Source organism: Anopheles coluzzii, chromosome 2 (genome assembly GCF_943734685.1).
Source record: "Anopheles coluzzii chromosome 2, AcolN3, whole genome shotgun sequence".
NCBI lineage: Eukaryota > Metazoa > Arthropoda > Insecta > Diptera > Culicidae > Anopheles > Anopheles coluzzii.
This window is the reverse complement of record NC_064670.1, coordinates 108,245,911-108,270,053: the sequence shown is the minus strand read 5'-3', so window position 1 is coordinate 108,270,053 and position 24,143 is coordinate 108,245,911. Positions and strand designations below refer to the sequence as shown.

Sequence of the window (24,143 nt, the reverse complement as noted above, 5' to 3'; positions counted from 1 at the left end):
TACGGATGATTATTAGGCGACGAACCTCTGCTGCCATGAACATGGGCAATAGCTCGATCCATCTCACGAAAGTCATGCAGCACACTACAACAGAACCGTGTATTGCATACGAACGTAACAACTAAAACCTCAACATATGTCTTTGCCTTCAACGGCTAGTAGCTAGCGTACACCCATCATCCTTTTAAAACAATCCCTAAAGACGTTAAGAAACGTTCCGTTCCGTTTTAAAAACCAAAATCATTTGCTCCTCGTAATAATGCAGTATTGCTGTGAGACACAGAGCGGGTGTTCTGGGAAGGGCCTAATCGCTCATCCCATTATTTTTGTCTGCTGTCTCGGTTCCGGCCTACGCATGACTTTTGCGTACTCGCGTTTCTCTCTCTCTCTCTCTACTATATTAACAATACTATACACATACACGAACAAGGATATAAACTATCTACTATTGGCTATTGCGCACGCGGAGCACGGGGAAATTCCCTCATTGGCAAAATCATCAAGGCATAACTCGCTCTCTCTCTCTCTCGCTCTTTCTACACCCTAGCTTACTGTGTGCCCTTCAGGTGTGTCTGTGGCATCTACTTCCCTCTTCTGACGCTCCCTACCCCTCTCGTCGACGGTTAAAAATTGGTCTGAAATCGAATAAAAAGATAAACCTAAATAAAAATTAACGCATTTAAATCACTTCCCCTACTTGCTTGGCGCGGCACGACCCCCTGTGGCCATTAGTCTACTATTAGCCATTAGTCTTGTTTCATCATTGAACTAAAACCGGTGTTCAAACACGCACACACACATACACACACGGTGAGATTTAAAAAAAAAGTAACAGCACAATGTCTGATGCGTCTGCCTGACGCACTCTGGTGCATGCTTGGAGTGGTGGTGGTGCCCTGCCTACCTACGGTTGAATGTGTGTTCCTCCCCATCGCCCGTGAGCCAGCAGCAACTACACTAAAGATTGCTTTTGTTAAATGGAGAAAGAAAGAGCCAAAAAAAAAAAAAACACACATAAAAGCAGTCTACACCGTCAGGGAGGTAATGAGCTGCTGGCAGAGCTTCCCGTACTCGTACTGGTCGCCCGAGATCCGCCGCAGCTTGATGCCCTTGCTCGTATTGCTGTCCTTGCTGTTGCGGCCCTCGTACACCTGCAGCTCGATCTGCAGGCCGCCGGAAAACTCCAGACTCAGGTTGGACCGTGCCTCGGAATTGGCCCCGCTGCCACCGCGAACCGACCCAGTCGCTCCTCCATCCGCACCGCCGAGGGCACCATGGCTCGATCGATCCTCTCCGCCAGCAGCGGTCGATCTGCTACCACCACCACCATCGCCCAGCGGATTCGAATCCATCCCACTCGCCGATTTGCTGCCATGACCTCCGCCACTGCCCGTCACACCGTAAACGCAGCCCTTGGGCGGCATCGTCGAGTCGAGCGTCCGCTTCACCATCTCCAGTATGCGCGCCGAGTCCAGCGAGGAGCATTCCTGCGGCAGCGGCAGCTCGTAGCATTCGTCCGAGCTGCGCGCGCCCCCCTCGCCGAGCGAGTCCGGGCTGAGCCGGCCACCGTCCTGCTCCGAGTACGAGTCGGCACTCTTGAAGCCCGAGCTGGCAGCCGACGGTTCCTGACTCGGCGACAGGTTCGAATGGTTCGAATCGTTGCTCAGACTGTCGTCGCTAAACCCGAGCGACTTATCGCTGCCCCGCCGCACGTACGACTCGCTAATGTCGGACGTGTCCAGCTTCGCCGAGTTGCTGCTCGCCGTCGCCGTCGAGTTGTTCTCCGTGTCGAGGCTTGCCTTCCGCCCGACGCCCCGCGTTATCGACGGCATGTCGCTCGCCGGCTCGGTAATGAGCAGCCCGGAAAAGCCGAGCCCGCTCGTCGTGGCGCTGCTGCCCCCGGTCGGACAGTTGAGCGAATCGTCACTATCGCCGTGGCTCGAGTCGGACAGCGCGACGAGCGTGATCTCGCTGCCCTGCACGTCCGTCAGGCAGATCTGTGGGTGCGTGTGCTGGAAGCTAAGATCCTCCGGCGACCCGTTCGCCGAGTGGCTCTTGAACGCGGTGCCTGCCCCTCCGGCGGCAGTCGTCCCGGTCGCCGTCGGGTGCTCCTCCTGGATGATGCACAGGTTGTTGGGCGAGGTGGGCGGCGTCGCACAGATGCGCATCGTTTGCGGTGGCGGTGGCGGCAGCAGCCCGTAGTTCTTCGGATCGAAGTAGTTGACCGGTGTGGTGGCGCCCGAGTAGCAGCCCCCCACTATGCGGCCGGAAAAATCGATCTCCACGCTGTTCACGATGTCCATGCTGAGATCGAGCGGCTCGTTGCAGGCCACCGAGGGCGGGAAGGCGGCCGTCACCGCGGACGAGGTGCCGCGCGTAATCGAACCGCCCGCCATTGTGGTGCTGCCGGTGGCACTGCCACCACCGCCACCCGTATTCAACGTGCTGATGCCACGCGTAATTTGATGCATTGGGGAGGCAGCACCACCACCACCAGCGCTTGCCGAACCAGTCCCACCACCACCGCTACCACTCCCACTGCCGCTCATGTTCCCGCTGCAGCCGCTCACGATCGAGGCCGGCGGACCGGGCAGGATGGGCGAGGAGCAACCGCTCGCGTAGTACACGGGAGACGGACAGCCGCTGTTGCTGTTGCTGCCCGGGTACTCCAGCCCCGACAGATGGCACATTCCCGTACTGGAAGCGTTCACCGTCGACATTGCGCCGCCCGGTGCCGCCATCAGGTTCTGGAACGCGTACGGATTGCCAAACGCGCCGCCGCCGCCGCCGCCCGCAATGTAGCTCGGTTGCATGCCGCCACCCAGCATCGGGAAGCCGGTGGGCCGTCCTCCTGCACCACCGTAACCGGCCCCTACACCAGCGCCACCACCACCATGATGCCTTAGCGTTGCATTCAGCGGCGATACACTCTGGCTGTGCTGCAGCTGCAACAGATTCATGCCGGCATCCAGCAGCAGCGTCCCACCACCTCCTGCTCCTGCGGGGCTACCACCACCCCGCACCAGCCCCAGCTGGTGGCCCACCTCGTACGGCATGGTGCGCGTGTGCAGGATGCTGTTGGCCGTGTCGATCTGCAGCCGATTTTCCTGCACCAGCTTCTCCAGCCCGGGCACCAGCGACAGCAGCACGTCGTGCGGCACGGTAATGTCGGGCAGGGTTCCAGCGGTGGCGCCGGCACTGCTCCGCTCGTCCACGAACGCTTTGCAGTGCATCGGGGAGCCGGGCAGGCTGACGGAGTTGTCCGCGAGCGGCGGACTCGGCGTTATCAGCAGATTGTTGCTGCGCTGCTGCTGCGACGCCGCTATTGCGGCCGCGTGCAGACCCTTCTGCAGCTGCTGGCACTCCTGGAACGGGCCCTGGAACTGGGACGTGATGCGGGAGCCCTCGGACGCGCGGCGCACCGGGCTGTAACGGCCTGCAAAGGTGAAGAAATAGGGAATTAGATTAAGGGTTTTTTAGAATTAAGGATGAGAATTTAAAAGAAGAAATGGATGATGTTGAGTCCGACTGCAACTGGCTACGGGACACATAAGGACAAAAAAGCGTGCAATTGTACAACAGCTACTACACCAACACAAACGTCTAGCGCAGATTTAAACACCAAAAACAATCCACCGTTACGACTACAAATCTTGTTTCTAATTACAAAAATGACGAAGGATGGCCAGGCGATTTACGAATGCTGTATTAGTAGTGTGAAGCGATTGATCCGTAATTCCTCGTTGTGTCCTCTCTCCGGATTGATGACGACGACTCCCCCCGAATGGTTGGGTTAGTTGGGTTGTGTGGCGAGAGATGCATCCTTCCCGAGATGATGAGACACGCGAGTTCCGCCAGACACGGATCACTTACCAATTTCCTGTACCGTCGGGAGCTTACATGTGCGGGTGGCGTAGCGTCGGTTACAGAGCTGCGACTGTACCACTACTACCGCCTGCTGCTGCTGTTGCTGCTGCTGCTGCTGCTGCTGCTGCTGCTGCTGCTGCTGTAGGGGCTGCTGGTGAGCCGGTGGTGGCGTCGGCACGGCTGGTGGACAGACCATCGGGGGCGGGTGCGATTGGGGTCCGTGCGGTCCTCCCATGCCGTCCAGTGGACCGTGGTGCTTGACCATTGCCGACGATGCCTGCGAGCAGACGGGCGGCAGCAGCGAGGGTGGCAAATAGTCGCGGTTCATGCGTGCCTCCACCTCCCGTATCAGGTCCGGGCTTATCACTGTGGCGCGCACACACACACACACACACACACACAAGCAGCAGCGTGTGGTAGTAGTAGGGCCGCACGCATGTTGCGTGTGTTTGAGGGTGTATTGTTTTGTTGGGTTGGGGGGGGGGGGGGGGGAAGGGAGCAGTGCAGTTCCGTTGTTCCGTATAGCAGGTATTTACGGGGGGTTTTTTTTTATAAACAACACCAAAAACAACATTGATGCACAGGAAGTTGAAAATAACATATTTACACACAAAAAAAATACAAAAAAGAAGAAAAAAAAGAGGAAAAAAGGGATGAGGAGAAAAACAAAATTGGTATAAAAAAAAAACAAAACAACGGAAAAGAAATAAAAGAATAGTATCACACGAGGAGACAGAAAAAAGAGGAATATAATAATGTGTAAACTAGTGATGTGCTCTTTGCAGGGCACCCACGACTCCGATCCGACTCCGGCTATTGTTAGTCCGATTCCGACTCTGGCAAAATCCGAACCACTATTTACGCCCAGAGTCGTAGTCGTCTGGGTAGGAGTCGTCTGGGTAGGAGTCGTATGGGTCGGAGTCGTCCGGGTCGGAGTCGTCCGGGTCGGAGTCGTCCGGGTCAGAATCGTTCGGACTCCAGTCATCCGAGTCGTCCGAGTCGTCCGAAGTCGTCCAGAGTCGTCAGGAGTCGTCAGAAGTCGTCTAAAGTCGTCTGTAGTCGTCTGAAGTCGTCCGGAGTCGGAGTCGTCCGGAGTCGTCCAGAGTCGTCCGGATTGGTCCGGAGTCGGAGTCGTCCGGAGTCGTCCAGAGTCGTCCGGATTGGTCCGGAGTAGTCCGGAGTCGTCCGGAGTCGTCCAGAGTCGTCCGGAGTAGTCCGGAGTCGTCTAAAATCGTCTGGAGTCGAAGTCGTTCGGAATCGAAGTCGTTCCTCGAGTCGTGGGTGCGCTCCATAAAGCACATCACTACTCCGAACCACTCCAGACGACTCCAGACCACCCCAGACGACTCCGGACGACTCCGACGACTCCGAACGACTCCGAACGACTCCGAACGACTCCGAACGACTCCGACTCCGGGCGACTCTGGACGACTCCGGACGACTCTGGACGACTCCGACGACTCCAAACGACTCCGAACGACTCCGAACGACTCCGACTCCGGGTGACTCCGAACAACTCCGAACGACTCCGAACGACTCCGAACGACTCCGACGACTCCGAACGACTCCGAAAGACTCCGGACGACTCCGAACGACTCCGAACGACTTCGAACGACTCCGAACGACTCCGGACGACTCCGACTCCGGGAGATTTCGGACGACTCCGGACGACTCCGGGCCTTTTCGGACGATTCCGAACGACTCCGGATATTGCAGCGCGAACCTACCTTCCAGAGTCGATTTCGAATCTATCGGAGTCTGATCGGAGTCGACTCCGGATTTTTGCTAACTTTACCCATCACTAGTTCGGAGTCGTCCGGCGTCGACCAGAGTCGACTGGATTCTGACTCATTTGGAGTCGTCTTGATTCGATCGGAGTAGAGCGGATTTGGAGACGATCGGAGTAACAGGAGCTGTCCGGTGCAATTTGCTAGTGATCAGGCATTTCATTTCGCTGTGTTTTTGTCTTTCACTTTGCGCGTGCACTTCGTATGCAGGCCTTTGTTACAAGGCCGACTCCGGACAACTTCGACTCCAACCGATTCCGGACGACTCTGGACGACACCGGACGACTCTGGGCGACTCCAGACGACTCTTAATCCGAACTACTCCGGACGACTCCGACTCCAACCGATTGCGGATGACTCTGGACAACTCCGACTTCGAACGATTCCGGGCGCCTCTGAACGACTTTGAACGAATTCGGACGACTCTGGATGACTCTGAACAATTCTAGCCGATACCAGACGACTCCGGATAATGCTGGACTGACCTACCTTCCGGAGTCGGCTCCGGATTTTTGCTTTACCCATCACTTAGTTTAAACAAATTTCTACAACACTTCAAACAAAAAGTGAAAATCTTCGTACGTCATTTGCTTGTGCAAAAATAAAAGAAATATTCAACAAAGTAAAGTAAGGCAACAACAAACAGTACTTCTAAATTTCGTGTGTTTAAGTGTGTGTGTGTGTGTGCTAGCAGTAGTTTAGCAAACATGCAAAGGAAGTAAAGATTCTAACGAGACAAAACAAAACACACACACACGCGACGATCATTCATTCTTTCGCCTGTTGCGACTTTAGAAACCGGTGACGTTTCGAGCGCACTCCGAACCATTACTTACCGGGCGGACGTTCCATCACGGTCAGCAGACCGGTACGCCGAGTGCGGCCTCCACCGCCCGCACCGGTACTGCTTGTGCCGCCCGCCGACGGGGCCGGCGAGTGTGCCTGCGGAGGTTCCATCGGTGACGCGTTCCCGGCGGACAGATCATCCGTACAGCCGACGGTATGCCGTTTGGTGCAACCGCGTCCATGCATGTATCTAATGGAAATGGGAAAGCGAAAAGGTCAGTAAGTTATCGGGACGTAACACATCGGTACATTACAAGGGAAAAAAGGGCTTTGTTAAGCAGGACGGACGATGGAGCTCTGTTTGCATGTACTTTGCATTTCCATTCGCTGGTAATGTCTCCATTGGTGACGGTGTTCCACACATCATTTACATCCGAAAAGGCGCACGGCGGAAATGGAAATTCATCCCCGACATATATCGTCGACGTGACACGCGCGATGACATAACGTTGACCACCGGCCACGCGGACCCAGGGATTACGCGCAAAAACGGGAGCGTTATGGCATCAGCCGGGTGGTGCCACTGCTACTACAACAAACATGCTATCACCGTCTCCCCCATCTAAATCCAGTTAGAAAGCAATTTGCAGCCAATAAGACAAAATCGATCCCAAATTGCATTGCATTCAAATAGGAATAGAAAAAAGGTGCGTTTAAAACTAAACTTTTATTCCCCCGTCGACAAACATACACACACACACATGAAGACGTGCGTACATCTTGCTAAAAGGCAGGCGGAAATGTCGTTTATCGTACCGTGCGTTGTGTCGGCGACAGATAAGACCATTTCTTTTATCGCCAAGGTGCGTTACACATCTGCTGTTCGCGCGAAATTCGGGCTAAAGCGGCGCGCAACGGACACGCACAGCGCACGGCCTTAAAAACTCTTTACCGAAGCTACACGCTGCAGTAGAAAAATGGAACATCCATCTCCAGTACGGAAGGGCAGAAAGAAAGCAAACAAACAAACAAAGACGGACTCCCGCCGTTCGATCGAAGGGCTTCGGGCTTCCCACGTTCGTGTTTTGATTTGCTGGCAGCATTCGATACGCTGACACAGTGTAGCATTGCCCTTCACCCCGTTCCAGCACCTCCAAAAACACGCTCAAGGGCACGTAAAATAAACAGCAAATTTTAATATTTGTGTGTCGAGAGAGCGGATGAACGGAACCTTCAAGCTTCTCTCTTTTGATGAGATAAAAACACAAATAAAACCTTCAACCACACTTTCCTGGCGCACTTTTTGATAAGCAGCGTGTTTTGGGAGATGGTGGATGAGGGGGGAAAACCCCTCCTACCCCCTTCAAACATAAAAAAACGAACAACAATTTCAACCGATGTGCGTTTCCAACTGTTTTGCAAGTGAAACGCTTCAGCTTACGATTACCCCCGTACCTCTGAATTTCATCATTCGAATCATCCGTGCCCTCGCTGTTGGGCGTCTGCAGCATCATCACGTGGTCCATCATGAGCGTGGAATTGTTTACCGCGCCGCTAATCGGTCCAAGGGCGGAAGTCGGCCCACTCGCACCCAGCAACGATCCATCTCCTTGCTGCTGTTGCGACTGCTGTTGCGACTGCTGTGACTGCGGCTGTTGCGGCTGCTGCTGGTGTGAATGATGTTGATCGTGGAAGTTGGTAGACGACGAAGGGTAGTAAATTTGCAGATTCGCTCCACCATCCGATGCCCGGCGGCCAAAGGAGCTCGCTGAAATAAGAGAGAGAGAGAGAGCAAGACAAACACACCCGAAAAAAGGGGCAATTAGCACGCGCACTGACGACCCTCCCCCCAGGCGCCAAACAACTTACTTGCACCCATCACAGTCGGCGGCTTGAGCAGATGCTGATCCTTGATGGTCAGATTGTGGATTGGTTGGTTCTGCAGCGAAGGAATGTTGATCGGCACGTTCGGTGTCGGCGGGACCGGCGGTTCGTGCGGCCCAATCTTGAAGCTGATCGGCACCACGTTCGGGTTGACCAGTACCTGCTCGTGCGCCACATCACCCGGTCCGACCGTGTGCCGCCGTGTATTACCACCACCACCGCCCGCCCCATTTGCCCCATGGCAGCTTGGCGGTGGGAAAAGATGTTGTTGATACTGTTGCTGCTGTTGATGCTGCGGATGCTGCTGCTGGTGCTGCTGCTGATCGCTACCAAGAGTCGTCCCAACGTCCGACTGTCTCGCCGGTGCACCGCCGGTCGGTGTGGTCGCCGTGTCCTGATCGTACTTCTCCAGCTCCTCCGACCCCGCCAGCCCGGATGATATGTTCAGTATGGTCGAGCCGACGCTCGTCAGCGGGCTCAACCGTTCGAGCGAATCGTTCTTGATCACCTCGGTCCGGTCGACCACGCCGGTCGTAATACTGGTCTTGCGGGAGCGCGAGTACGCCAGGCTGGCGTGGTGCTGCAGCCGCCCCTTCTCCTTCCGCTTCTGCCGCAGCTTGTCCACCAGCAGGTTGTAGATCGCGTAGATATGGTCGAACCGGCTCTCGTGCACCGACTGCGCAATCATGTCCGCCGTCAGCCCCGGCAGCTGCAGCATGTGCGTCATCACGACCGTGTCCAGGTTCTCCGTCTCGCGCACCACCGGTCCACCCGCACTGCCGAGCCCGTAGTCCCCGGCCTCCAGCATCGGGATCGAGTTGTACTGCGCCAACCATCGATGGTGCGCGATCTGCTTCAGCGTGTACCGCCGCTCCGGCTCCACCACCAGCATGTGCCGGATCAGCTGCTCGCACTCCTGCGACATAAAGAACGGGATGCGGAACTTGCCCGCCACCACCACGCTGCGCAGATCGTGCAGTGTCGTGCCGTCGAACGGCAACGCTCCGCAAACCAGCACGTACAGCACCACGCCCAAGCTCCAGATGTCCGACTTTGGCCCATCGTACTCCACACCCTGGAACACTTCGGGCGCAGCGTACGGCGGCGAACCGCACCACGTGCGCAGCGGCTGTCCCTCGACGAACGTGTTGCTGAAGCCAAAGTCAGCCAGCTTCACGTTCATGTCCGTGTCGAGCAGCACGTTCTCCGCCTTCAGGTCCCGGTGCACGATGCCCTTCCGGTGGCAGTAGTCGACGGCCGCCACGATCTGCGAAAAGATGCGGGCCGCCTCCTCCTCCCGCATGCGCCCGTTCGCCACGAGGTGGTCGAAGATTTCGCCCTGCGCCGCGTGCTCCGTCACCAGGTAGATCTTGTTGCGCGACTCCATCACCTCGTACAGGCGCGTTATGTGCGGATGATGCAGCACCTTCAGTATCGATATTTCGCGGAACGTCTTCGCCAGGTTCTCCTCGTCCAGGCATGTTTTATCGATTATTTTAATTGCAACCTGCGGAAGGAAAGAACAGAGAGAGAGAGAGAGAGAGAGAGAGAGAAAGACAAAGGATGAGTGTGTGAGCGTGATGGTAGTGAAAGAAAAGGGAACCAAAGGCACAACAAATCGCACACTTTAACACTAGAACCGCCGATGGGACTTTTTTGTCAAAGAATACGTGGAAAATAGGAGCGCCAACGCTAACTTGCCTGTGTCCAGTAGAGGTGTGCCAAATGAACCAGAACCGTACGGTTCATTCAGTTCACATTACAATATGGATGAACCGGTTCACAAGATGGTTTTTTTTTTGATAAATTGAAATAAAAAATAATGAACGTAAAAAAAAAGAAACAACTTTCAACATCGGCACATTTATATGCAAATCAAGTAACGGTCGATTTTATATTGCGCAATGCGTTCTAGCGTCATATGACATATTGCCAATATTGATTTGCTGTTCAGGTGGCCTGTAGTTCTACCGATTTTCGAATAGTGTTCCCGGTTTACTGGTATTGCTATTTGTAAATGAACGGAAGAACCCTAAATCACGTTCACGTTCATTGTGATGAACGACTCGGTTCATTCACGTTCGCTCAAAGGAACCGAAATGCCAACCTCTAGTGTTGCAAAATGTCATGAGCATCACGAGATTTTCTCCAACGAAAACAATGAACCTATCCACGGTAGCTTGACGCTCATTGCTGTACACGTACACAAATGAGGTGATTAGTGACGAGACTCAAACAGTTGGAGCATCAATCACATGCTTGGTGACATTTTAATTAGCACCCAACTCTTGGTCACACACTTGGCCACGATATTTTAGTCGGCGATTATTACGACATTCTTGGAATATACTTGGCGTGAGGGCTCAAGCACCAAAATAAGCATGATTTCTCCATCTGTCTGTTTTGATTATCTTGCGAGTCAAACAGAGCGAGAAAACATGCTCATTACAGTCGTTGCCGCTAAATTTTGACTCTAACTCACCTATTTTTGTTTCAAAGGCACCAATTTTTGACAGCGTGTCACGATTTTTGCCTCAAAGCCATCAATTTTTGACAGTGCGCATCAATTTTTGCCTCGAAGGCATCAATTTTTGACTGTGAGTCAATCGCTTTAGTTACAAAATTTTACGTGATTTCTTGAAACCGTGTGCTTTGCAGTGATTGAAATTATGTTAAGTAGTGAATAATTTTATTGATAGAATCCAAAATAAATCAATTGTTTTGCCAATTTTGGAAGTTTTAATGGAGTGAAAAAAATTGGCATGTTTTTTCAGCTGGAAAACAAAAGCATTAGAATTTCTAAAATTTCATCATTCTTTCTCAAGAAACAATCAATTTACACAATTTTTGTATTGCTTATGAGACGTGGAATAACAACTGTTAAAATTCTGCTTAAATACCTTGTCAAATTGTCATGATTCATACAAGAGTCAAAAATTGATGACTTACAGACAAACGTAGGTGCGCTAAAGTCAAAAATTGATGTCTTAAAGGGCAAAAATTGATTCACACTGTCAAAAATTGATGCCTTAGAGCCTAAATTGGGTGACAACGTCTGTATGTTTCTTGGAACCACTCGCAAGCACCGTATGTCTCCCATGATGATCACCGACTGAAAATGTTGCAACCAAGTGACTGACCATGAGTCGATTGCACACAATGTCCTCAACCATGTGATGGTCGCACCAACTGTTTGAGGTTCGCCTCCGAACATCACAGTAGAGCTCGTGACATGATTTTGTTTCCCGCCGGAATTTGTCATGACTATGTCAGTGATATTTTGCAAAACTGATCACAGTAAAAAAGTAAAAAGTCATGAAATAGTGACTGACCAAGGTCGCAAAAATGTCATGAAGCGTGTATTGGTCACACCAACCGTTTTGAGTATCATCTCTGACTATCACAATTGAGGACGTGACGCTGATATGGATTTTGTTTCAGTCAGATTTTTGTATGACATTGACAGTGACATTTTGTAGCACTGCCCCTGTGTCAAATGCTGAAGGTTCTCGTCAGCGCTACCAGGTTCAAATGTCTTGTTCCGAGGGCAAAAGTGCTAACGAATGCTTCACATACAATAGACTAAACGAGTTTCGTACGTATGCGTTTTCACGTGAGCCAGGTTCTGATGAAGCAAAGATGTGTTATAGATGCTTGAAATACTTTATCGAGGAGTTCCTTTTGATTCCGAAAAAAACCTTGTCCTCTTCGTTTGGCCATTAAAGAGCTGTTTTGACATCAATTTTTTGTCACAGACGTTTGCGTAGACTCAAACAACTTAGAACAATAGACTTGTTTTATTACCATGACGACACCCCTCTTCTTCTTCTTTGGCTCAACAACCGTTGCCGGTTAAGGCCTGCCTGTACCCAACTTGTGGGCTTGGCTTTCAGTGACTAATTGATTTCCCCCCATAGCAGGATAGTCAGTCCTACGTATGGCGGCACGGTCTATTTGGGGATTGAACCCATGACGGGCATGTTGTTAAGTCGTACGAGTTGATGACTGTACTACGAGACCGTACACCATGACCATGACCATGACACCCCTACTAATCACTTAATTGTTTAAATAATTTATACCTATAAGCTTACATTTACTGTCTTTCAATCCTCTAATGAATCATTATAAGCGTTTATTACTAGAAGCTCTATAATGTTATATTAATGCGGAAAGAAAACTGGCCTTAATATCCTTGGCATGCGGTTGGAATGATCTCCATTCGATTATTGTTTAAATTGATTTAGTTGCTAATAAAGATTTATTGTACCTAATTTTGATGTTTATTAATTATTTAACCACAAGAAACCTTTAGGAAATAATAAACATGTCTAAATATGTATACATAACGAATGGGACAAAATTGACTCATATGGCGGTTCTAGTGTAAAATAACTTCCTCACCGGTGTGTGCCGATTAAAAAAAATATTTTCTTTTATCTCTTCTTCCTATACTTTTGTAGTTGTTGTTGTTAGTCCATCGAGGTCGACCGGGTTATGTCAATAAAGCGTGAATATTGTGAACTTCTCAAACCCACCCTCTTTCCCCTTCCGCCGGTTCTGGGTCACCGAGCGGGTGTCATAAGATAGGGCACCACCCAACACCCACCCACCCAGGTGAAATCTAAGCGGTAGGTATGTATAAAATATTCAAAACATCTGATTCAACCCCACCGAGGGGGGTGGTGGGTGAGTAGGTTTTGAAGGAGGGGGGGGGGGGGGGGAGGATTGCCTCATTACGGCTAAAAGTGAGGTCACAACACAAATCGGACCAAAACGAGTGCAAATATTTCTTTTCTCCTCCCCCCCCCCCCCCCACCCTATACGGGGGTCCAGCAGCAAAAAAGCAACCAAACGGAGGTCTTATTTTAAACTGTCCCAGGGCATAAAATTGGCCAACCGCCTTGAAGAGGACCTTCCCTTCCCACCATCCCATCCACCCAGACTAAAATGTGTTGGAGAATATATTTATGGGTCACACACGCACACCCACACACTCACACGCCAGGTGTGCCTGTGTTTTGTCGTCACCAACTCAGTGACCCTTTCGCGATTCTTACTCCCTCTCCTTCTCTAAGTTGGGGAGGGAGGAGGTTGGGGGATTGGCCAGTCATGTCAGCAGTGTTGTGGCAGGTTACAACCCAACCTCGCCGTTACACAACTTCCGCTCATGGCTTGTGGGGGGAGGTTCGATCGGTTCCCATTTTTAAGCTTCCGCCAGCCCCGCGGGGTCAAGCCTCCGTCTTCATCGTCGTCATCGCCGTAGTGGTTGTTCCGTATTTATAAAGCAGCGGAAAGGACGAAACGAGCCTCCATTCCTGAGCCATTTCTGTGGCAGGCAGGCATGGTGTGGTCGTCCTGCCACCGGCTTTGACCATAATAGATGGATTTCCTTCATTTTTAGGTCATTAAAAGTTCACCACTTCCTACTTCCCGCCCGTACTGCATGTGGGATTGGGAAGCAGACGAAATGGAAGGTTCTACTTTCTCTCTCTTTCTCTCGTTGAATTCTTTGCTGACGCGCTCGTCCGACTCCAACACACACACACACTCGGACACCGGAATTGCATCGGTTTGCGCTCGCAGCCATATCCTTTTTCAACGCCCAAATGAGGGGGGGGGGCTGGTGGCAAGTGGGTGGTTGTGACGCGAACTTAGGGGGCTCGCACACACACACACACACACGGCTGAGGCCTGCATACACTCACACACAACACACCGGCTGATCGATTCGTCGTCGTCGTCGTCCTCGGTCGCTTTATTTTTTGCACAAATGGTGCATTATTTCGAGGCTCACCGGCCATGTGCGTGTGTGTGTGTGTGTGTGTTGGAGTTTATTTGTTCGTCATTCGACGACGATCGATGCCCAACGGCATTCTGTGTCCTCCAGCGCTTGGACCCAATCCAACGTTCCATAGCAATCCATAGCAATGAGCAAAAATGAAGCACAAACATTGCCAAATTGGGTGTCTGTGGGGATTGCCATTTCATCTGCACCTAAAAAAAAACATACAAATTAAGATCGATTATGTTCCGTCCGAGGTATATTCGGTGGCCATCCACTGGTCAGATTATGATTTATTCGCCCTTTAAAGGAAGAGTGGCAAGAAAATGGCCCTTATTTGTGTCTTTCTTCTGTCTCTGGTCCAAGCCACAGCAACCGGTCACAACAACACCACAGATAAACAACGGGCGTGCTTTGTGTTTGGGATGAAAATTAGCACGTCGCAAACTCCCGATCCCTCCGTCCCCGTCCGGCCTGCTGCGATCCGTTGCCCTGCCAACGGGGTTATGCGACGCACGTGATTAATGCTGCTGTTACGCTGCAGGCGGTTTTTTTTTTGTGCGAACGCGATTGTTTTCGCTGAATGGTTCTCCATCGTAAACGTTAGACAGCAGTGCTGTGCGAGCCAAAGGAAGCACAATTCGTGCGAAAAACAAACCCTCGCCCGGGCATGAGACAGGCGGGAAAGTGGGCAGTAGGAAGAAGTTCGCTGGAGATCAGGTGAGGATAGATAACGTTATCTGCACACACACACACACACGCGGCTCAAAAGTGTGGAAAAATTCCACCCATTGCCTGCTTTGTTGGATAAAGCGGGCCGGCTGGTTATACATTGGCTGAGCGCACGCACGCACTGGCACTGTTTGGACACGCTGTTTAAGGATGTTTTTATTAGGAAGAAGGTACTAACTTCCACCAGATTGGGAGGGATGGGGTCGGTGGAGGGGGGGGGGTAGCTTAACTCAATCGTTAAACAGCAGTTTTTTTAAGGGGACCGGATTTTTGTGTTCTACCCCAATTCAGTTGCTAACACCTCATCGGGGTGAGAGAGGGAGAGAGAGAGAGAGAGAGAGAGAGATGTACACCACAGAGGGCAACGCTAAAATCATTAACACCCTGGCGTCACTGATCAGTGCCAGTGGCCACGCTTCTTTTACATGCAAATCATATCCACACTCTCAGTCGTTTCCTCTTCTTTCTTCCTCCACATTCCTCCGTAGCTGTTTCTAGAGTGGTAGAGGAGCGGGGTCTGAGAGAGAGACTGGTTTTTAGTTGTTGTGCGGTCAAGCGTCTTGGTAACAACCCCACCGGTGGACGCTGACACAGTGTCTTGGCGCAAAACTACGCCCGAAAGCTAGCGGCGCTGGTGACCTTTGACCTCGGGTGGCCCGGGATGACTTCTCCTTAGAGGGGGAAGGAGGAGTGGCGTTTACCAAGTGTTTTCGATTCGATTAATCGAGTGCGATTTGGCAAATAATGGATCGCATCCATCTGTCCTCCTATTTTTCCCCCACTATCGAAGCGTTAAATGATGCTTATTTCATTTTAATCAAACATTGTTTTTGTTACGTAGTTCATCATGAGACTTTTTGCAAAGCTAGGGTTGAGAGCCGAACGATGGGATGATAGTTTCCCCCATTATAGTATTGCACAGATTGCGCAAGCTAGACACAACATCCAAGCGCTTGGTCAATCAAAGGAAACGGAAAGTAATTAAGCAGCATATCGTCGTGGTCACATAGATGAACAGAGGCGGGAAGAAAATAACTACTGAATAACGTAAACAAAACAATTTACAATAGCGGCTAGTAGTAATTGAATATAAATAGAAAAATTGACTTTACTGCAGTGTGAAAAAAAGTAAGAAAGGAAGACATTCTGCTGATGGAACTAGATGAAACACTTTAGCTGTTGAATTTAGGCAGTTAATAAGAAAATAATCATGTCATAAGGTTAACAATTATCTCAATTGAAGGCTATAACTGTATAATTGTATTTGGAACCTGGCATATCAACTTGCCTGTTTGTCTACTGTCAACTGAGCTTAATTTAAATTAATTGTGTACTAATTTAATAGTCAATTATTAATTTTAAAAATAACGGGATACATCATTGGCAAATAAATTCAAACTATTTTTGTAAATGAAGGCACAAACTACAGTCTAAACTCCGTACAGCAAACGAATCAACTTAGGGGTTTCACTTGTTCAGTAACGATAGAACGAAGTTCCGATAGGCATCAGTATTTCAGCTGGATGTCAAATGTTTACTTACAGTCGAACAATGTGCAAAAGCAGCTCTTAATATTGTTTATTTACGCTCGAAAACGATGTAAATATTAATTTTGATTGATCTTTCAGAAACCTTATTATCACATTCACTCATCAATCGATTCTTCTTCTACTACTAGGCGTAGCGTCCCTCCGTGGACATGTCGACCTGTACAGGCATTTTTTCGAGACTAATTAAGCAGCTGGATAGATAGTCAGTCCTAGAGCTACGAGCGAACGGTTCATTCTAGGTTCGAACCCCACGAGGGTTATGTTATTGAGTTGTTCGAGTTGACGACTGTACCACGGGGTCGCCCCATCAAATACAATGTTTAAAGCAAAGCTATGGAATTTAAATGAATAAGTCCTGTTTTCCCCACGCGAAAGGAAATCAGTAAGATTTAAATAATAATTTTGCAAAAGATGCTTTCATAATGTGAACATCACAAGGAGCATTAAAGCAAAAACATGGATGACTAAAACAAAATGCAAAAATCATAACAGAAGAGCCTTTTAGCATGACCTTTGACACACAGTTGAAGGTTCTGTGTTTAGTTAGAAACGTCGCAATAAATTGCAAATATTGCAGAACTACTCTTTTGATTTTTGATGTTTTTAGCAAAAGTTTGTAGGATGTTTCAAGCCTGCTTCTTTATCACGGCGAATGCAATCATGAGGACAAAGTCTACTTAAATTAATGCTCAATCATGCAAGTCACCCATTGATGTACAACCGCGTCAGCATAATACAATGGGTTTAATTGTTGTAGGGCACCATGTTGTAGAACAAACCATGTCATTAAAAAATACGCCAAACATCAACAGCTGAGTTTATAGCCTTTTAGCAATAAAAATGGAGTTGATCCAGCATGATCGGACTCTGACCAATGAACGAATTCATACTGGAAATGCGAGAGGGACACACTACAAAGTGGACGAAGCTTGGAAACTAATCTTATGTGATTCGAAAGCACCAACAAAACGAATTAGAAAATAGCTCAAAGACGCCTACGAGCTTAAATGATTAGAAACCGTTCTCCTACACGTAAAAGTATGCGATCTTATGTGAAATTAGGAGTCCCGGCAAATCATGGCCCTTCAAAGGACCGTTGGGACTATGGAATGGACTAAGGAGTAAAAGACCATATTAGCAAATATTCGAAATCAAACTAAACTAAGTCCCTTTACTGGTCAGTGATAAACCGAACTCGCTACAACTTGCCTCAGGGTTCAGTAATCATCCCCTGGAATACTATCATTACAACAGCTGATTGATTTAATAGCCGGTTTCGTTCGACGGACAAATATGGGAAGCCGGTTGCTTGCTTGGTTGTAATATGACACGTGATAAAAGCATGACATTCAAACAATTATTCTCTAACAACTGACAGCATCATATCAGTTGCAAAAGGAAACCCTCGCTGGAAGGTAATTTAGCATAATCATTACACATTTCCCAGTTAGAAGGCAATACTTTGAAATGTAACCTATAATTTTGTATAATATCTAAACAAGCGTTTGCTTTCGCTTTTATGAAATTATGAAACCTTGCTGAAACGCTTAATCAAACACGCGGTGACACCGATTGCCCAATCGCGCGCCCACTCACTGCATACCCCCGGGTTGCTTTTAATCATACTGAGGTTTCGCTTCCTCCATTCAAACCATCATCACCAACCACACACACACACACGTGCTTTTGATTGATTTGGTAGCATTTCTTCCGTGCGATATTCGGTTGCCGCCGTTTTCCCACAGAGCGCATTAAAGTACCGAAAATAAAGCAAAATGTTAGCACAATAAAATAGAGAAATAACCAAAACAAACAAATCCGTACCTTAGAGTTTGTGATGACATTGGACGCGAGCTTCACCACCGCAAAGTTGCCCTTGCCGATCGTCTTCTCCAGCTCGTAGTAGCCCACGCGCACCAGCTTCTCGATCGACATCGCGCCCGGCTGCTGCTGCTGCTGCTGGTGGTGGTGCGGATGATGATGGTGGTGCGGTTGCTGCTGGGGCGGTTGTTGCTGCTGCTGCTGTTGCTGGTGCTGCTTGATGGCGGCCATACCGAGCCCGCCGAGTGCCGACGGGAACGATTCGGTCATTGCCACGCTGCCACTAGAGTATCTAGCCCTCCCCCTCTGCTCTGCTCTGTGTGGGCTTGTGGGTTGGGAATTCAGCGCCGCCGGTTCCCGTCGTCCGTAAGCAGAACCGCACCACCGGTGGAAAGCGCATCCACCACCAACACTATTACCACCACCACCACCACCAAGCGGCAAAAGTGCATCCGTCGTTTGCGTCGATCAGCTGTTGTCGTTGTTGTTGTTGTTGCGGTGGGTGGCGCTGTCACGGTGTAGTGGTGCCACATTGGTGCTTCCCGCGGCACGTAGGAGTAGGAGTAGGGGGTGGGAGGGGGGCTTTACAGTATCGCCGGTCGATTCCACCGTACCACGACGCACATTTTACACACTTTTTCAGGTGTTGCTTTAATTTCACAGACTGTCGTGCCTTTGGGCAGGGTTCGACTCGGCAGGCACCACCAAAACCAGCTTACTTCGATTGGGCGATAGGCCCCGGGAGTCTCAAAACCCTCCCTTCACAAACTTAGCACGTTTGCTGCTTCTTCTTCTTCTTCTTCTTCTTCTTCTCCTTGGTCACGGATCACTTTAGGGTTTTTTTTTATTCTTATTTCGGCCCCAGCACGGCTACAGCCACAAGCACATCAGGGCAGGGAGACACACTTTTATCGGTTACAGTTCGTTTACTATCTTCACCGTTTTACACACACACACACACACAGAGAGAGAAATAAACACACATGTACTGATGGCGATCATACACACACACGCGCGCGTGTACGTGTTTTGGGGCTGTGTTTGTTTGTGGGAAGTGGTAGCAAACAGAATGATAAAATAACAATTGAACGCATAGATTAGGGGGAGAGATGGGGGGGGATTGGGGGTGGAGGGTCCGCGAGAAAGAGCATCGTACACCCCGACTTGTTTCCGCGCGCGCTTTGAGCGCCAATTTATATCACCAAATCATCGTTCCACCATCTCCCTTGCCCCTCAATGATCATCCTCAGTTGGGGTGACGGGGACGAGATGTCGTCAATCGAATCGATCGCGATTTTAACACGAACAATGAAAGACCAACAACAAAGAGAGGAAGAGGGAAGTGAGGGGGGGGGGGAGGTTGTGGGACAACAACCATACCACACACACACACATGCAGCGACCAATTGGGATGAAACTGGTTCTGACCGAGATGATAGGATTGCTCTGATGACGATGTTGATGAAGGGAAGGGATAGAAAGATAACCATCCCCCTCTCCCTCCCTCCGCCTCCATCCAAGCAGGCTCGAAAATTACGATTGCGGGGAAAACAGCCACCCGAACTTTGTCGCCTACTTTGACAAAGGGGCCGAGGGGAGCTGAGAGAGGTGAAGGAGAGCTGGTTGTTTTCACGCGACAGGGCAAAGTCGCATTTTAATGCAGTTTTCGCACAGGGCGGAAGAAACCACTCCAAAACAGCCCCACTAATCGATGATGTCCAACCTCAACCTTGGCAGATAAGTTGGCGCACCGGAATTCGCTCCCTTGCTGGCGGTGGGAGGGGCACGGCATGCCTTCCCGAAACCGCGGTGCACACGATTAAAACACGGCCGGAAACAACAACAAAAAAAGCAGTGGATGGACATAGAAGGCTCCCTCGGCGAACCACTTCCGAACAACAATAACAACAACACTGGTGGGGTGACATTTCTTCCTAGCCCGAGCCCTTTTCTTTTCGGAGGGGGGTTGGCAGCATCTTTGGGTTTGGGGCAGCCCGTGTCTCGGTGTGTGTTTGTGTGTATGTGTGTGGGGCTATACGCAGCAATCGATGCGTCGTTTCTCCTGCTGTCAAACCACTTCATTCACCAAAGCGCTACGATGGACGAAAGACGGTGAAGGGAGGTGAAGGGTCGTCATGGGGAGCAGGGGAAGGGAGCGGCGAAAAGGGTGAGAAAAGAGCGAACAAATAGAAACAGACACAAACACACGCGCACCCTTGGGGCGCACACAAACCAACACACACGCACGCACGGGATAGCACGGAATGACAGAGCCCACACAGCCAATTGGTGTTTCTACTTTTTCTCTTCGGTCGTACCACACACTAACACACTCACACACTCGCGCGCAGGTTGTAATACTTTCGTGTCGGGGAGAGCCCACCCTTGCCCCTGCACAACAGGAAATGATGAAGCCCTCCACCTCTACACGGCCGCCCACCGCATCACCCTCACACACACACACGCACACGTAGACACGTACACACACATACACATGGGAACAATATCTGAATTTCACTGCCGAAATTCTTCTCGCTTCACCGTCCCGTCCCCCCAGCCCCACCACTGAAAGACATGCTCTTATCGTAAAACAAATTCCTTATCCCCGCGAAACCCCGCACACTTTGCTTGCGCGGCCAACCCACCGACCGTCTTGAATGCCCACACGGTGCGGCCCCGACACTACCACCATTGGGGTCGGTGGCTCCTTTACTCTCGACGCAGATTCTGGCTGAGGGTACCTTTCCACTCCTTCGCGCACACACACACACACGCGGCACTATGTAGTGGAATGTTATCGCGTTGCTGCTGCTGCTGCTGCCCGCAACACACCAACCAAAAAAACGTTCCCTATGTGAAGACGACAATGATGATGATGATGCACTTCTTTGCTTTTACTTGTTTCTTGTTTTTTCTCGCGAAATCGGACGAGGACGAATCGACAACGACGACGACGACGACGAAGGCGACGACGCGTCCGTACGGGTTGTTAGCAAGAACGATAAAAGGCGCCCCACAATTGCGACAACAATGGGTAAACAGACCCAGTCTGCAAATGTCGTGCACGGGTGACAGCCCGCAGGGCAAGGCGAGCGTTTTTGACGTTCGAATATTGCTGCATCTCGCTCATTTTCGCTAGCCGTCCTTTACTCGCTTGCAGTGCTCGTTTCGAAGTGTGCTACCGTAGTGTGTATGTTCTCGCTCTTCGGTCATGCCATCTCTTTCGCTTATGTGGAAGCGTGAAAAAACGTAAACAAACTCGGCTATTGATGTGAATCAGAAATGCACAATTTTGTTGATAATTTGCATTGAAATTGACTACAGTTAAGTGCAAATATTATTAAAATTAATGAGCAACGACCGTAGGAATGCTGCACAACGCCGTTTAAAGCCAACTAACCAAATCGTCCTTAACCCACTGTAAAACCACTTCAATCATACGAGGGTTTGTGGTGGTCGATTCAATCATTAACCTACCAAATTTTAGAACAATCGGAGCTGCCAGTTCCGATCCGATGTATTTATCTTGCCCACCTTTAACCCACCTTTTCCAAAAATGCTTTGAAGAAAAGTTTGGTTAAGGGTTGGCTAAGGTCAATATGCTGAACAGGATTTTAACTCCTCGATTGATTAAATTCATTCACATACATCACTGCACTTCAACTTCAGCAATATTATTCAATATATATTTTTATTTTTATTCAATATATAGTTATTATCCACGCAGTACCAAACGCGCCAGCTATGGCCAACAACAAAATGGTGTTGCCTTCGGTCGTCGATGCCATGGCAATGTTGCGTGTTGGCTGGGAACAACAAGAATAGGGTAAATGTACCAGTATTGGGCAGGTTAGTGTAGCAGTTTCACAAAAACTGATTGTACACTTACAATTTTTATTACTTTTCATGAAAGTGACGTTATTTTGAACGATAAACTATCGAATTATGTTGTTCTATTTTTTATTTGCCGAATTAAATGTATTTTTTCGTGAAAATGCAAACACTGTTTTTGTTCCTATTTTCGGCAGGCTGTAAATGTTTTAATTAATACCAATAGGTAGACAAAAATGTTTAAAACAATTTTACACTCTTACTTTCCTAAGAATGGTGTTAAAAAGTTCTTAAATTATTAATTTTATGTTGCACATTTTGGGCATTTTGCTGGAAATTTTTTCAGTCATTTTGATTTGAGTTACAAACAAAGTAGGCACTGGAGAAATGAGATTGCCTGACGGCTGTAGAGTACAGCTCCGACAGGCTCACAATTTTTTTTCTCTCAAGTTATTGGTTAATTTATAGTGAAATAGTGAATAGTGAAACTTCGTATATGAATAACAAATGAGCATATCTCTATGTAAAAAATATCTGTTGATACAATTCTCAACTCGTTTTTACGTAATTACACTTTTTAGTTACCCTTCCGAAAACAGGTACACTGCCGAATACTGGTACAGTTACCCTAGCTTGATGACTTGGGAAAATCTTTGGGAACTTATTTTATGCGATTTATTAGTAGAATAGTTTAAAGTTCAATACCGGCTTTCCCCGATTCCCTTAGCGACAAGATCACTCGCAAATGAAGACTGTACATAAAAAGACCACCGAATCAGCTGATGCAATAGCGCAATATGTATGAGCAAGTGAGACGGCGTTGCGCAGATGCTAATATGCTAACACATAAAATGTACGACCCCGTGAGGTCAATGAAGGGGGGAGGTAGCAGAGTGTATTTATTTTTTTTGGCCCCCAACACAATCGCACACCAGCGTGAGCTTTTCGGCGGCCATCTTAAACCCTCAAAAACCCTGGCTCGAAACGTCAAAAACCGTCATTACGACTTACAAAAAGCATCGCCAGCTAGGGAAGTTCCCACCGGTTTGGAGCGTTTGGCGAGCTCGCAAAAACCGCAAAAATGTTTGGCCTGCGGGCGTTGAAACGGTTGGTTCGGTTTGAAACGTTTCGTTAAATTTCCGTTACATTACCGGTTCGCGTTTCGTTAACAGTTTTGGGTGGAAAATCGAGGGGAAATTTTGTATTTTTCATTGTTATTAGATTAAAACCCATATAATTAGAATGTTTTTGGTTCCACAAAATAGTAAAGTGATTTTATAAAAAAAATCAAAAGAAAATGAGTAAAAGCTAACGATCAAGTGCTTTGTTTTTAGTACAATTGACTCTTTTACATCGTGATTGGTTTGCGATGATGCAACATTTATTTAAAAAAATCAGACATAGCACTTTATAAAACTCCTGCATAATCTCAAATATTTTACATTGTGCAATCTTGTCAACTTAAATTAACAATGAAAGGACAAAGTAACAAAGAAAGGAGACAGTTTTTTTCATCTTGGGCACTCCTAGGCTGTCGGATGCTTTTAAGCAGCGTAGAACTAAAATTTGAAGTTGTGTACTAATTGAAATTTTACCTGTAATCGGTCAACCATCACTGTAACTCTATAAAAACGATAAAAAAATCAATTTTTTATGTCATTAGTAATCCGTTTTGCATCAAACATGGCAAGTTTTCTATTGGTGGATAGGTATGTAGCGCACAACGCAAAAATGCAAAATGTAGCGCTACCTCCATAATTCAATTATAGAACATTATTCCAGATAGAAGATTATTATTATAAGCATAATTGTAATGTTTAATGTGTTCTCTGTTTTTTTTCGTTTTGTTTAGAATAAAATAATGAACTATAAAGTATCTTTATATTCCGAGGATTTGCAAGTATAACAAATAATCACATGAACTAAAAAAATAGCTCAAAATTTACCGTAATACAAACTTCAAAGAATCATACAAGTTCATTAACTTTTTTCTGCATTTAAATTTCACAACAAATCTATGATTAGTGAGAGCTAAATTTTAACTTTACCTTAACAATAAACAATTATTCAATTGCTAACCTACAACATTCGTGTTTTCTT

At 48.6% G+C, this 24,143-nt stretch overlaps 1 protein-coding gene across 4 annotated transcripts; it reads right to left on the bottom strand.

Annotated features, from left to right (window-relative positions):
• Nucleotides 1–995: 995 nt before the first annotated feature.
• On the bottom strand, nucleotides 996–21,322 carry LOC120961625 (uncharacterized). 4 transcript variants are annotated; one of them, XM_040385491.2, is made up of 7 exons: nucleotides 20,954–21,322; nucleotides 18,216–19,141; nucleotides 8,310–9,831; nucleotides 7,896–8,208; nucleotides 6,491–6,690; nucleotides 3,874–4,233; nucleotides 996–3,436 (listed from the first exon to the last, which is right to left on the bottom strand). In XM_040385491.2, exons 2-7 carry the CDS (start codon nucleotides 18,480–18,482, stop codon nucleotides 1,026–1,028), a joined length of 5,073 nt encoding a protein of 1,690 aa, XP_040241425.2. In that variant the 5' UTR covers nucleotides 18,483–19,141; nucleotides 20,954–21,322; the 3' UTR covers nucleotides 996–1,025. The 4 variants fall into 4 exon arrangements, with proteins under 4 accessions (XP_040241425.2, XP_049463849.1, XP_040241423.2 ...); XM_049607892.1 differs by having other exon boundaries at nucleotides 18,216–19,145; nucleotides 21,111–21,322; XM_040385489.2 differs by having other exon boundaries at nucleotides 21,111–21,322.
• Between the last annotated feature and the right edge of the window lie 2,821 nt (nucleotides 21,323–24,143).

Coding starts and splice junctions, on each gene's coding strand:
- LOC120961625 (XM_040385491.2), bottom strand. CDS start 18,482: ATGACCGAATCGTTCCCGTCGGCACTCGGCGGGCTCGGTATGGCCGCC. Junction 6,691..7,895: donor TCGAATGATGAAATTCAGAG/GTACGGGGGTAA, acceptor CATTTCCATTAG/ATACATGCATGGACGCGGTT. Junction 3,437..3,873: donor CCCGACGGTACAGGAAATTG/GTAAGTGATCCG, acceptor TCACCTTTGCAG/GCCGTTACAGCCCGGTGCGC.